The following is a 13941-nucleotide window of genomic DNA, read 5'->3' as shown; positions in this document are numbered from 1 at the left end:
CATGTGCCTGGATGACCTTCCCTGAACAGAACCGGTCACATAGTCTCCTGCGTGTTAAAAACCTCCCAAGCTCCCCTCAACTCCAGGCAGCGTCTGTATCTGTCAGCCTGACTCCCAGGGTGACTCACTACCGGCCCTCGCTGCCCCCACCTGCTCCAGGTCCCAGGACTGCGCCCAGCTATCTCTTCTGCAAGGTCCTCACTTCCCAGCCCAACCCCCGCCCTCCCGTAGGACAGCGGCAGGGCCACCTCCTCGCTCTACCCCAGCACAGCGCATGCCCGCTGTTATCGGGGCCCCCGCACGGCTCTTGTTTCTGTCTGCCTCCTGATGGGAACGTGGGCTCTGGGGCCAGGAGAGGCCCCCATGTGGCTCCCCAGCAGCACAGCTGGCCCTTGTCGCTAGTGTACTTTAAACCTGCGGCCCTCGGTGGGCAGGCTTCACAGGGGCTGTGCCTGCCCCCACAGAGCAGCGAAGTGGCTGCCCGGTGAGTGGACAGGTGAGGACAGCAGGACGCGGGGCAGAGGGCTCCCTTCACGTGCCCAGAAGGCCCCGGCTCCCGCAGGCTGAGAATGCCACACTGGTCTCCGGTTGAAGGCTCCAGACAAATGGAAAAGGATGGCGACAGCCTGGCGCTCCTGTGACCTCCGGGTCTGCGAACCGAAAGAACAGCTATGATCCATGGGATCAGACTCTGTCTTCGAAGCAAAGAAAGGTCACAGAATGAACTGACGCTGACCATCTGCTCCTGCGTGGGGACCGAGACGTGTATTCATTATTTTCCCCGCGAAGATCTAGGCACCAACACAATGATTTTTATTTAACTTAGAATAAAACCACATCCCCAGTGTGGAGGGGTGAGCGCAGAACACAGACAAGCCCAGGCACCTCTCAGGACAGAGGCACCGCGCTTCAGTGTTAGACTCTTAGCGGCAAGGCCGGGTGGGGGGTGGGACACACGCTCTCGGGGGACGCTCTGGGAGGCGCCTGCGAGCTCTCCGGTGGCGGGTGAACAGGGCCGCGCCCGAGGCATCCCTCCGCCTGCATCTTTCATGGGCCGGCTACCTCCTAAGAGTCCCAGCTCCGCGCTCGATGTGATGGCAGATGCTGCCGCCCCGTGGCAATCCTTCATTCTCGGGGGCCAATGGGAACGTCCGGCTCCCCATTAATCAAGGCCGTGGACGCCGAAATAGCTCGTCTGACCTTTGCAAATACCAAAGGGTGGATTTAAAGCAGAGAAAGGTAATTCGAGAGTCTTTAACTTTCCTTTCAAAGATGATTTCACGTCATGAGCCAAGAAATGGTGCCTCCAGGACAAACACGGCTACAAATGGGGCAGAAACGGTCCACCTGGAAGCGAGGGCGGCCAGCAGCATCTCACACACATGCGTTCCGCGATGAATTACTTGTCTCTTGGCACGGGGCTGACGACGGTGTGGCACTGGGAAGGAACGGGCTGTGAAAGTGTGTGACAAACATGGACTCCATCGGAGGAGAGAGGGCGGATTCTGCCACAGGCCTGCACTCAGGAGGCCCGGGTCAAGCGACATCACGCACATACCCGTCTTCTCTCTGGCTTGTACGTCGTACTCAGTGTTGACATTTCAGGAGCAAAAGTGACCTCTTAATACTCCACGGAAGTTTTCTTTGCCTGGCTCTAACTCAGCGCCACACAGCACGAGATCCCCAGTCACCTTCCTGACGTGGAGGACTTTGGGGTTTTCCACTTACAAAAGAGGAACTACAGAAAACTTGGAAGACAGACTCGGAAGCCACTCCCCTAAGCACACCACCGCCATGGCCCTAACTCAGTGTTTCCTAACAGCTTTATTGGGAGAGAATCCACACCCCCTGAAGCTCCCCTTTCAGTGCACAACTCAGTGGGCTTCAGCAGCCACCACCAGGCCTCAGTAACCATGACCGCTCTAATTCCAGAACCTTCATGACCCCAGGAAGAAGCCCGGCCCCAGTGCAGTCACTTCCCAGCCCTCACCCCAGGCCCCGCACACGCACCGGCCTGGCCTGCACTCGGCGCAGCAGCGGGATGGCAGGGCACGCAGCTTTGGGTCTGGCTTCCTTCACGGCGTGTTGTACTTTCCCCAAACTCAACGTTTATTCATACTCCGTTTGGACTCCTTTCCACTTGGATCTTACACATTTAAAGTGCCATCCTTGGCTAACTTTATAAAGTCAAGCCTGAGCTTTCCTGAATGTGTCACTGGCGATTCGCTGGTACCGAGGGTCCGGAAGTGGAAGGAGGCCTGGCTTGCTCTCTAAGCCAGTGGATTGTACTGGTTGAATAGTCACGGGCAGTGCCTGGGGGCTAGGGGGACAGGGACAGGAACAGCACTGCTGGCTCTCAGGACAACCGCACAGACCGCGTACCACCTGCCCCGGAACGGCTGGCCACCACCCCAGAGCTCTGTCTGGCCGGTGTTATGGGCTAAACTGTGGGCCCCACAAACCCACATGCTGAATGTGACTGCACTGGGAGGGAGGCTCCCTGAAGACGTGAGCAAGGTCAGATGAGGCCGTTAGACAGGAGGCCCTCACACACCTGACTGCTGTCCTCGCGGGAGGAACCTGGACACCAGGGACAGCGGGAGGCAGGCAAACAGAAGCAGGCTGCCGTCGGCGCGACAAAGAGAGGCCCCAAGAGAAACCAGCCGCCAACACCTCGACCTGGGACACCGGCCCCCAAAGCTGCGAGGGGTCAGCGCTGTTGTTTGCTGTTTGCCCGGTCTGCAGTCTTTCACCGCCACAGCCCGTGAAACACCTCACTTCGTGCCCGGACACACACTTTAAAATGCAGGACTATTAGACCCATTTTACAGGTGAGGCTGCAGCTCAAACTGAGGTTTGTCTGATTTCAAAGTTTTTGTTCTGTCCAGAAAGCACACATGGTAACTTGCTTTTTATTTTCTGCAGCACCAGGGGTCAGACTGTTAAAATAAACAACGGGGGGAGGGTAGAGCTCAGGGGTAGAGCAGTGCTTAGCATGCATGAGGTCCTGGGTTCAATCCACAGTGCTGCCATTAAAACAAATAATTCTAAAATAAACAAAAATTTTTGTTCCATTTTTTTAAACACTTGTATGTACCCTTCCCAGTATATACCACCCAAATTCATAGTTCCCTCATTTTAGAAACGGTTACGAGGGAGGACAGAACTTTCAGAGAGTCAAGTGCTTTACTTGCATTGTCCAGTTTGAGCTTCAAACAAGCCCCTGGGGCATGGAGTTGTCCCGAGGCTCAGAGACAGGGAGCCTGTGGCCAGGCTCCGCAGGGCCACACTTCATCCCCCGACCACCCACTGTGGACACCAGCACAGACGCCCCCAGCCCCTGCCCTGGGGGGCGTGGAGCCCAGCAGGGAAAGGCCCCGGCTCTCCAGGCAGCCCACAGAGCTCCAAGCAAATGAGAAAAAGGTGCTCCAGAGTGGAAAGCGCAGGGCGGGAGGCCCTCCAGGAGGGCCCAGCTCGGCAGGATGGAGGCCCTGGTGTGGGGGCGGGCCCTGGGAGCTCCCAGGGAGCTGGGAGCGCTGGGCTACAAAGCGCCCGTTCACCCCTGCAAACTTCACTTGGCATCAATCCAAAGTAACAAAAACGCAATGAAACAGAAAAGAGGTCATTCCAGGGGGATCCCGTTGTCATCCCAGGCTCCGCCAAGGCTGGCTGTCTCGTCAGCACAAGAGCAGCAGGACTGGGGCCGAGGCAGGAGAGGCTCGGAGCACAGCTCGGGGGGACGCAGCTCTGGCTTCTGGGCACCCCGCCCACCTCGGGCACTCTCCTGCCCTGGCCTCTGTCAGCACAGCCCCCTCCCAAGAGGCGGGGCTCAGAGGCCACCTCACTCAGACACAGCCTCCTGCTAACAGAGCCTCCACTGTCCTCACCCAGGGAACCCACGACTGCAGAGTGAAGCTTCGAGCTGAGGGGAGGGGGTGCGTGTGGCGACTGCGACATCCAAGAAACCCAGGCCGAGCCCATGTGCAGGGAAGGCACATGAATCTGCACATCTCGGAGATGCCCTTCATCAGGGAGCCAGGACCCCCACAGCCAAACAGCCCCCCTCCCAGGGGCGCATTGCCGTGATGGGGGTGAGGGTGGGTGCTCCTGGCTCTGCTGCGGAGGGTCTGGCATCTCTATAAAGCTTCAAATGCTACCGTCTGGCCCAGGTTTTCACCCCTAGGAACTTAACCCACAGAAATGTGTACACGCACAGACACGCTGCCACGGCACTATTTAAGGACAATCCCCCACTCCAGGAGAAAGGCTGCGTGAAAGGTGTGTCACCCAGGGAAAGATCAGCAGACGAAGGCGAGGTGCGAAGTGAGGCCCACGGTCGGTGGATCAGTCGGATCCTGTTACACCAGAGGCTTCGTGGAGCCAGGACCACGCTGAGCAGCTGACAGGTTCCCGGGGGGCAGGGAGGGGGCCTCGCATTCTAGGTAGAACTCTGTCTGCGTTGCCTCATTTTTAGCTCTTAATTTTCAAAAAAATTTAGGCGGAGAGGTCATTAGGTTTGTTTGTTTGCTTGTTTGTTTATTTAATGGAGGTACTGGGGTTGAACCCACGACCCTGCGTTGTCTGAGTTTTTAAACGAGAATGTGTATGCACGCTGCTTTCACTTCATATGTTTCTCACGGTGTAATTTTTAGGACCCAAGAGAAGGTGGCCCCAGGGGTGGGGAGGCCCTGGGGTGAGGAGGCCCCTCTGACCCAGACGTGGCTCCCCCCTCTGCCCCCAGGAGGGCCTGCTCCTCTCTCGCAGAGGCCAGGCCCCACGGGCTGGCCCCCTTCTCCGCCTCCAACCTGCCCTTGGTGGGGCTCTGAGGCGGGCACCATCTCACCCCAAGCCCATCAAGTTTTGAAACTGAAGGCCTCTTGGGATGCTCCAACATGGGTGACCCTGGAGGACATCAGCCAGTCACAAAGGACGAACCCTGCAGGATTCCACATGCATGAGGTCCCCGGGGTCATCAAACCCACGGAGATAGAAAGTACGATGGTGGTGCCGGGGGTGAGGGGAGAGGAGTCGCTGTTCCACAGGGACAGTCTCAGCCCTGTAAGATGAGGAACATTCTGGAGAAGGACGGGGGTGGTGGCTGCACCTGAGTGTGCAACCAGTGGACAAGAGACAGGACATGACACCCACAACTACAGAAACAGCCCCCAGGACGGCCTCCCCGAGTCCTCAGGAGTCACGCGCCGCAGGCCGCACGGCAGCCCCGGGCCTAGGGCCTCGCTGCTCACCCACAGCAGCTCAGGGGCCAGCGGGTCCCCGGACGACACGACCTCTCAGGACGGCAGCGGGGAAAAGAAAGCCTGGTGGAAGGAGGCAGGAGGCGCCCTCAAACACTTCTGGTGTTGAGCCCAAAGGAGCACCCCCTGCGCGACTCGGCTGACAGGAGCCCTGAGGGCAAGCAGAAGCAGCCTGGGCGACGGGCTGAGCAGGGCAGGGCTGGGGCTGACGGGAGGGAAGGGGCAGGAGAGGACGTCCCAGGTCACCCGGGCAGCGCAGGGGCGTCCCCGCTCAGACGGCCGCATCTCACTACGAACACGCGCGCCCCAGTGAGAAGTACACGAGGAGGCAAAGGTATAAATTACACACACACACACACACAACACACACACTCGTGAACCGGTTCAAAAGACAGTCAAATCTCCTAAGGAGGGTAAAGGCCGGAAGAAAAACTCAAAGCCGCTCTGACCCAGGCCTTAAGCTTCGGGTGCAGAAATGAACTTGAGGTGCTGATGCTGCCCTCGTCCCAGGAGTAACCAGGGGATGTGACCACCCAGAGCCCGGCCCCTGAGGCTTGCAGGGGAGCAGGGACACCCCAAGACAAGTCTGTGAACTGACTGCACCGGCCAGAACACCGGGGGTCAGCCACGTCCTGGGAGCAGGTGGACTGCGTGCGACTGACAGTCTTCAGGCCAGTCTCCCAGGGTCCCAGCGGCTGGCATCTGGCTCAGGGAGGACGCTGTGTGGGTGACTCGCTGGGGACTTGGCACAGCGCCCGCTATGATGCAGGAAGAAACGGACACGTGATGTTCATCCCCCGGCCCAGCACGCAGTCCTGAACCCCGGGACACCCAGAGCCAGGAGTGTCTTGTGTGCTAACGGGGTGATGGGGGGCTGGGCCCAGACACCACCAAGGCCGTAAACAGGAGTAAGGTGTTCTCCCATTTTGGGAGCCGTTCCAGCCACTTACCAAACGGGAGGGAGTCATGGGAACCCCCAATTCACAGCCACCGCCACCTGTGAGAACTCGGGCAGTTAGGTCAGAACGGGATTGCAGGACACCAGTTGGCGTCACAGTTGGCTGGTGTCCAGAAAAACCCACACATTCGGTGTCAGGAGCGTTGTCGGGGGGAAAACAGCACGTGCCTGACCTCTCTGGGCCTCGGGTTCCCCACCTGCAACGGGGAGGGCTGCGGACCCAGTGCCACTAAGCCCCCCAGCTAGAATTCAGTGATGCCTTCAACTACCGGCTTAAGAACTTCCAGAGCTCACGGGTGGGACTCTCACTCTGGAAGCCACCAGCACATTCCGCTTTCCAACACCAGGCGACACCACTTGTCGAGCCTCCTACTCCACTTGGATGACGACGTGCCAGGGGCAGGAGAGGACGTCTGTGACATCTCCTCTGAGGCGCAGCAAGGAGCCCAGCGGATCCCTGTCCCGCAGCCAGACCCGGCCCCAGCGCTCAGACTTGCAGCCTGGCACGCTGACGTGCAGGAGGCGGTGTCTCCATCACAGTCCATTTTAACCCAAAACCCGAAACAGGATTTTTGACGTGCCTCCCAGACTACAAGGCCTGTGCCTCATTCACGATGAAAACGGCAGTTGGTCACGTTTGGAAAGCAAACTGGTCACCTGGAGACCTCAGCATCTGTTTAAGCCCCTGCTGTCTCCTTCCAGCCCTGCAGCTCTGAAGCACACCCAGAAAGGAACACACGCAGGTCTGCCTCTGCCCAGGGCTGCAGTACGCATAAGAAAGCACACCTTTCCCCAGAGTCTCAGAACCGGGGTCGGGTAGTGGGGACGGAGGGACACCATGCACTGAGCTACACTCGGAGGACAGGAACTGGCTGAGCAGCATAGAGCTTGGAGGCAGATCTGAATCTGAGGCAGCTACCACCCAGATTTTCAGCCACCAAGTTCATTCACTCAATTCCGCAAATAATAACTGAATTCTCTCCCGGTTTCGTGGTTAGGGGCATTGGCTCTGGTGTCCCCAGACCTGGGTTCAGATCCATCCTGGGCCCCTGTTAGCCACAGGCCTCCGGAAAGGTTCCTACCCTCCAACCTGGGTGTCTACTCTGTAAATGTGAGTGATGGCAGGGCTGTCGCGGGCCTTGGTGGGGACAATGCCATGAGCTCGGGCCTTAATCGAGCACCTGCAGGGCAGCCACGTGCACCAGCATTGCCAGCCCCGCCCCGTGTCTTCAGGGCCCACGTGGGACTCCCCTGAAAACAAGGCAGAACACCAAAGGCACAGGGATGCACTGGGCCCCCCAAAGGGCCCGGTCAACAGAGCCCAAAGGCAACCCCCAGAGGAGCAGTGTTTGCAAACCTCATCCCCAACGAGGGATTAACATCCAAACGCAGAGAGAACTCCTAGCGCAGCAGCCAAGCACAGCAACCTGGTTCTAACGTGTGCAAAGGGCTTGAACGGACGCTTCTCCACAGACACACAAACGGCCAACACGCACGTGAGAGGGCGAGACAGCACGTCACACCCACGGGACGGCCCCTACCAAAGAGAAGCCAAGGATGAGTGCGGCAAGGACGAGGAGGCCCTGGGCCTGTGCACTGCTCGCGGGACGCAGAACGCTGCAGCGCTGCGGGCAGCAGTGTGGTGGCTCTTCCTCAAAACACCAGGAACGGAGTGAGCTTGTGAGCCAGTCAGTGCACCCCTGGGGATGTGAAAAAGGCCTGAAGGCAAGGGCGTGAGCACAAACATGGGATATCTGCACACTCCAGTTTACAGCAGCGCTATTCCCACAGCCGAAAGGTGGAAGCAATGCCAGTGTCTACAGATGGACCGCACGACACCCCGACGGCGCAGTCTGAGTGAGATGAGGGGGCACACAGCCCGGCCGCCATGGTTCTCCTTCTCAGCTCCGAGAGGTGGATGCTCAAAAATAAGACTGACAGAAAGGAACCCTTGGAGTGAACAGCCGGGCAGGGCAGACTCCGGCACGGGCCCCAAAGGTCACAGGAAGCCAGGAGGGGCACAGTCTGCCCTGAGGAAGATGAGGCAACAAGCCAGGCCAGACACGAGATCAACACCAACAGGAGACAGCAGGCAAAGGGACAGCAGGTGTGAGCGCAGGACCCTATGGGGACTGCAGTATCCTCCTGCTGGTCGTCACACAAGATGGAGGGCGAGGGAGGAGCCAAGCACGATCTGGACAACATACTGAGCTCGGAGAGGAGCTTCTGCATCGCAAACAGGGTGGTCTAGGAAGGCTGCCTGGAGGAGGGGGCGAGTGCTGACAACACAGCAGGTGCGGTCACTGGACGGACAAGATCAAAGAGTCCTCTAGCTCAGGAAGACTGGAGGAACACGAGAGAGGCACCCAAGCTGAGACTGGGTTTTAAAGGGCCTGTGTTCCAGCCGCAGCAAGCTGGGTCAGCCAAACAAAGTCTGCATGTTATTTATACCTTTTCAGACTGCTGGGTGAGCCTAAGACGTCTGAGAGATTCACCTGCTAGGTGGAGAGCAATGTGCTTAACTGCTGCCCCCAGGCCTGCATTTATACCCCCTTCCTCACCTGATACCCACCGCCCCCAAAAGCAGGCGTGTCACATAGAAATGTGCTCACACAAGGCTGCACCGCCAAGCGTGAGAAAGTGGGGGTGGGTTCCTCTTATTCCCCGGGCTCCGTGAAATGCCGAGAATCTCAATGAGCTTGGGAGAAAGCACGTCACAGTGATTCCTCTTCTTCGCATTTTTGTATATTTGCTAAGTTTTCTACATAAGCACGCGTTGTTTTTTAAAAGCAGAGGTCTATGGGAATTTTTAGGAGCCCCATAGCCCCCTCCAAGCAGTGGCACCCCTCCTCACCCTCCGCAGCCAGCGGCCAGGCTCTGAGGAGCAGGCTGACCAGTGGGGACATGCATTTTACAACCTGTCCCAGCACCTCCTCACCTCTGACCCGGCCTCACAGAAGGGGAGCCTCCCCAGGGCTTCAGGGGAGTGGTGCTGCCTGGGGCTGACCTCCCGTAGGACCCCCATTCTGCACAGGTGGGGGCTTGGATGGCAAGAGAGAAGAATGGCCTTTTGGTGGCTGCCAAGGGGCAGTTTCCCTGCCTCTGTAACACCTGTGCCACTCCCCTCCCCAGGACTCTTTCTTGGCTCCCCAGTATGGACGATGAAAGAGCCCGAACCCCTGGGCCAACACCTGCAGCCCTCCTCGGTCAGGCCTGGTGCCTGTCCGCCCGGCCTCTCACAGCTGCCCGGGCTGGACGTCAGCCCCCTACCCCGACCCCAACCCCCAGCCTCTGCTCCAGCTGCTGTCTCTGCCCAGACAGCCCTCAAGACTCTCGTCCACCTCTGCCCTCATCGCCCTCGCCCCAGGCTGAGGGTGGCACAGCCTCACAGCACAGGCTCCGGCCAGAACGCTGGGCTCCAACTCCTGCTGCCGTGGCCCTCACTGCCTCAGGGTCCCCGTCTGCAGAGGGGAGACAGTGACAGAACCCGACTTGGTGCTGCTGTGACAATTAAAGGCCCACAGGATGCACAGGGCGCCACCTCAGCCTGGGGCACGCGCTAACACAGCCCTGAGCGCCGAAAGAGCAAAACCCCGTTACCACCGCCACTGAGGCCAGCCCTTCTGTCACGGTCTCCTTCCCCATCCGTCTGTCCACTCTCATGCCAACCCTCTCTCCCTCATCTGATTTAGGTCCTTGTCTCCAGCCCCTTTCTAGACCGAACGTCCCGGCAAATGCTTCACTCGGGAAACACAGAGAGCCAACACAGAGCCCCTGCGTGAAGGAATGAGTTCTAAATAATCACACTTACAGTCTGTCCAGAAGAAACCCACATTTCGTGTTTGAAGAAACATGAAAATGAAGCAGACTTTTCATCTAGAGCAACAGACCTCACAGTGGGGTCTCCGGCCCGCAGCGCCAGCAGCCTCGGGCCCCAGCGGCCGGCCGCACAGAGGGCTGCGCCCCAGCCTACAGCCACCCACCCCAACCTCTGCTCCGATGAGCTCCCCAGGTCCCGACGACCCTGACTGGCGGAGCCTGCTGCACAGGATGCTCGTGGAAGCACAGGGTGAGCCCGGGTCAGGGGCGCGTTCTTGGCTTACCTCTGGCTTTGACTTTGCACAAGTCCCTTGACACGAGTCCTTTGCACGAGTCCCTCCTGGAGCCTCAACTTTCTCAGAAGCGGCAGAACAAATAATCACACTCAGATAATTAAGGGATGTGAGGGTTAAACGAGCGCCGGTTCCCAGTCTGCAGACTGCAGGTGCTTACCAGTTGTAAGTTCCTGTCCAGGCTCTCCCTCCCTCTCAGGGCTGGGAAGACTAAATAAACACTGAAGCAAAGGGGCCAGTGAGTTGTCGTGGCAACCGGAGGGCCGGACTAAACTAACTACTCCTGGAACAAGCCGGACAGTCAAGCCCACGGCCTTTGCAGGGAGGGGGGCCCCAGGAAGCAGTGTAGGTCCAACACCTCCCAGTCCTGCACGGAACCGTGAGGAGAACCGATGGTCGCCCCTGCCTCCCTCAATTGTCTGGTCAGAATTTGCCAACTACTCACCGACCATCTCCTCCCAATGAATCTAAACTTTACTCCTGAAAAGGAGGACCTGAAAACATTCTCCAGGCCACACAAGGAGAGTGGTCAGCATGTGCAGCGCGTCCTGAGCTGGCTCAGGGACGCCCCACGTGACAGCCTTCAAGACAGAGCCCCTTGGAGACTTGCTTCAGAGACTCACGATGAACAAGCTGTCCTCACACCACCTACCACTTGTCCTCCCTGACCATGGGCTCCACTCAGGAACCACCTTCCAGGGCACCAGGCAGACCCCAAGTTTGACCCGCAGCGCCAGGAGCACACGCCCGAGGCCCAGGCCTGAGGCAGAGTGATCGCTGCTCTACCCACCCCTGGACTGCAGCTCAGGGCCCTTCGGTGGGGGCCTTACTGATCCTGGAGGCTCCCTACCAAAGGCTTTTAATACTTGAGTGCCGGAGGGCGGAATTACTTAGGTCCACACCCCAGGCGGCTGTGGAGGAAAATGAGGTCCAGCAAGACATAAAGTCACCGTCAGCTGAAGACTGTGTCTTCAATGCCAGCCACCAGGACAGGACTTCATCCTGGGCCCAAACCCTTCCTGCCCTGCTCCCCACAGCCACTCTGTTCCACTCAGACAGGGGACCCCTCCCTGACTCCTTTTCTGTCCCCAGGCACAGGTCCACTTCTCTCACCAACAGCCCTGAGACTCAAAGAAGTCAGGCCCCGGCTCCTGTGACGTCTACGGACCCCTGACAGTACTGACAGTCCCCACGAGGCGGCTGAGTGCCAGGTCCGGGTGGCCTTCTGCGGTCAGCCCTGTCCCCATGCATCTGCTCCCTCCTGACAACATCCATTCCGACAGCTATGAAATGCTGGCTCCCTCTTACCAGAGAGCAGTCCTTTCACTCCTCTGGGCCTCAGTCTCCTCATCTCTAAAATGGGAAGGACGATAAAAGCTACTTCACAGAGCAGCCAGAAGGAGCTGCAGGGCCGCTTCATGCGAGGACAGCCCCTGCTGTTAATCACTCGTTCCACTGTTTAATTTCTGTTCCCCACCCTCCCACCAACCCCTGGCACATACTTTTAAAAGAACACTGACAACACTGAATGTCGTGAGAACCACTTTCACACTTTGTCACAACAGCACAGACGATACATTAGAACCTCATTCTGTCCTCTAATCATTTGTCTCAACTGAACTAAACTGTGAACATACCTGGGTCTTGCCTGCTGACCAACGGGCAGTGAGGAGGCTCCCTTCTCTTGTGGCCAAGTGTCTTTTCTAAGGGATGATGGACGCTGGGGCCTGGAAGGGCATTTTCCTCCACTGTGCACAGAAAGGCCCGCTGTCCCGTGTACCCTCTCCAGACACAAGATTCATGCCACCTTCATCTTTCTGTTAACAGTGGTGACGGTGACAACATCCTTAGCCTGTGTTCCAGGCCCAATGCTAAGAGTTTACATCTGTCATCTCACTGAAGCCCACACTACTCTGTGAGTGCAAATCAATGCCCACCCTGCTCTCTGTGCAAACGAAGGCTCAGGAGGGTTGCACAATTTTCTGGAGTCCCACAGTTGAACCGGGCAAGGGAACATTCAACTCCAGTCCTCCTGAGAGAATCACGCTCTTTCCATTTGCTCTATCCCTGTATACCCCTTATACTTGTATATTTTAAACTCCCCTTTCACTTACACCCCTCATCAACTACTTAGCACTTCAAAGGGGTAGAGCTTCCTACTGTAAAGGAAACAGAGAAGAAAAAAAATTCCCCCAAGTTTACCGGCTCCCTCTTACAGCCGGCTGGAATTCAACACTCAACTGAGAAATGAGTTTCTGGAATATGGATGCAGTGATAGAGCACCTGAGGAAGAAGGAGGGAGGGTGGGAATCTCGAGGGACAGGGCAGTCACAAAAGTGCGCAAAGCCTCTTTCAACTTTTTTTTTTTTAAATGGAGGGACTGGGGATTGAACCCAGGACCTTGAGGATGCTAAGCATGCACTCTACCATTGAGCTACACCCTCCCCGCTCAAAAGACTCTTCCAGGGCCCAGTGTACATCACCCCTTATCAGAGACCCTACATAAAGAAAAGAAAGGCTCCCAAATGCCAGTGAGCCAATCGGAGAGGCCTCGATAACTTCACAGGCCCCACTAAAGGCTAAAAAGCAAGCCGTACATTTATAAGCAAAGCCAGAAATAAATAAATCACTCCTGCCCAATCCAGCCAGGCCCATAAGGACACCAAAGGTCCCTGCTCATAAGACGTGTTACCAGTCCTTCCACAGCCCAGGAAGAACCCAGTTTTAAAAAGAAACAATCGACCTTCCTGATAGATGACACCTGGCATGAGCTCCTGCCTTGCGTGAAAAGGCAAGTTGCTTTTTCAGCAAGGAAACTCCACAGGGCGGCCCCTCTGGTGTTTCTGCACCTGCATCTCGGCCTCCCCGGACCCGGGACGCGGAGCATCCCTCTGTCGGCCACCAAAAGACGTCAGCTCTGGCCGGTTTAAGAGAGAGGGGAGCCAGTCCAAGGAACGTCAGAACCCCGCCTCGGACGACGGGAAACTTCAGCGCCGGCAGGGCAGTGACTCGCACAAGGTCACAGGGAGAGTCGGCGGCAAGGCCCCGCTGACGTCCGGCTTCCGGGCTCCGGGCCGGGGCTCTCGTCGGGACGGGCACGGCCGCCCTCCTCCCGGGGACGGTGCAGGCGGGTCCCCGACCGTTCCCCCAGGAGCCCGCCGGCCTCCCGCTCCCAGCCGAGGGGGCTCCGACGGGCAGGCCCGGGGCAGGGAGCTCGGCCGGGGCCCGAGGCGATCGGCCCCGCGGAGGGAGGACGGAAGGAGAGCCGGCGCGGCCCGGCGGGGCTGAAGGGCTGGGCCCCGCTGCGTAGAGAGCGCGGAGCATCGCTGGGTCTCGGGGCGCCGCCGTGAGGGGCCCAGGCGCCCGCCCCGCCGCCCGCGCGGCCTTACCGAGGCACTGCCCCACCGGGGTGCTGAACGGGTTCCCCAGGAGGAACTCCATCACGGGCGGACGGCTAGGCAGCGGCCCGCGCCCGTCAGCCGCCGGCTCTGCGTCCCTCGCCGCGCTCCCCGCCTGACTGACACTTACCCCCGCCCCACCCTCGGGAACGCCAGATCCGGCCCCCTGGACCCGCCCCCGCCGCGTTCTTATTGGGCCACGCCTGCTCTGCCCTCTT

General features: G+C 58.5%; 1 protein-coding gene across 4 annotated transcripts in view; it reads right to left on the bottom strand.

The window, feature by feature from the left end:
• TOM1L2 (target of myb1 like 2 membrane trafficking protein) overlaps window positions 1-13851 on the bottom strand; it is a 71319-nt gene extending 57468 nt beyond the window's left edge. For all 4 annotated transcript variants that reach the window (XM_015247612.3, XM_006213816.4, XM_015247611.3 and 1 more), the window contains exon 1: window positions 13715-13851. In XM_015247612.3, the coding sequence (XP_015103098.1) occupies window positions 13715-13766 (52 nt within the window). In that variant the 5' untranslated portion in view covers window positions 13767-13851. The remainder of the gene's footprint in view (window positions 1-13714) is intronic.
• Between the last annotated feature and the right edge of the window lie 90 nt (window positions 13852-13941).

The sequence above is a fragment of the Vicugna pacos genome, chromosome 16 (assembly GCF_048564905.1).
Source record: "Vicugna pacos chromosome 16, VicPac4, whole genome shotgun sequence".
In the NCBI taxonomy this organism is placed as follows: Eukaryota; Metazoa; Chordata; class Mammalia; order Artiodactyla; family Camelidae; genus Vicugna; species Vicugna pacos.
The sequence above is the reverse complement of the archived record's forward strand: the minus strand, read 5'-3'. Positions and strand labels throughout refer to the sequence as shown.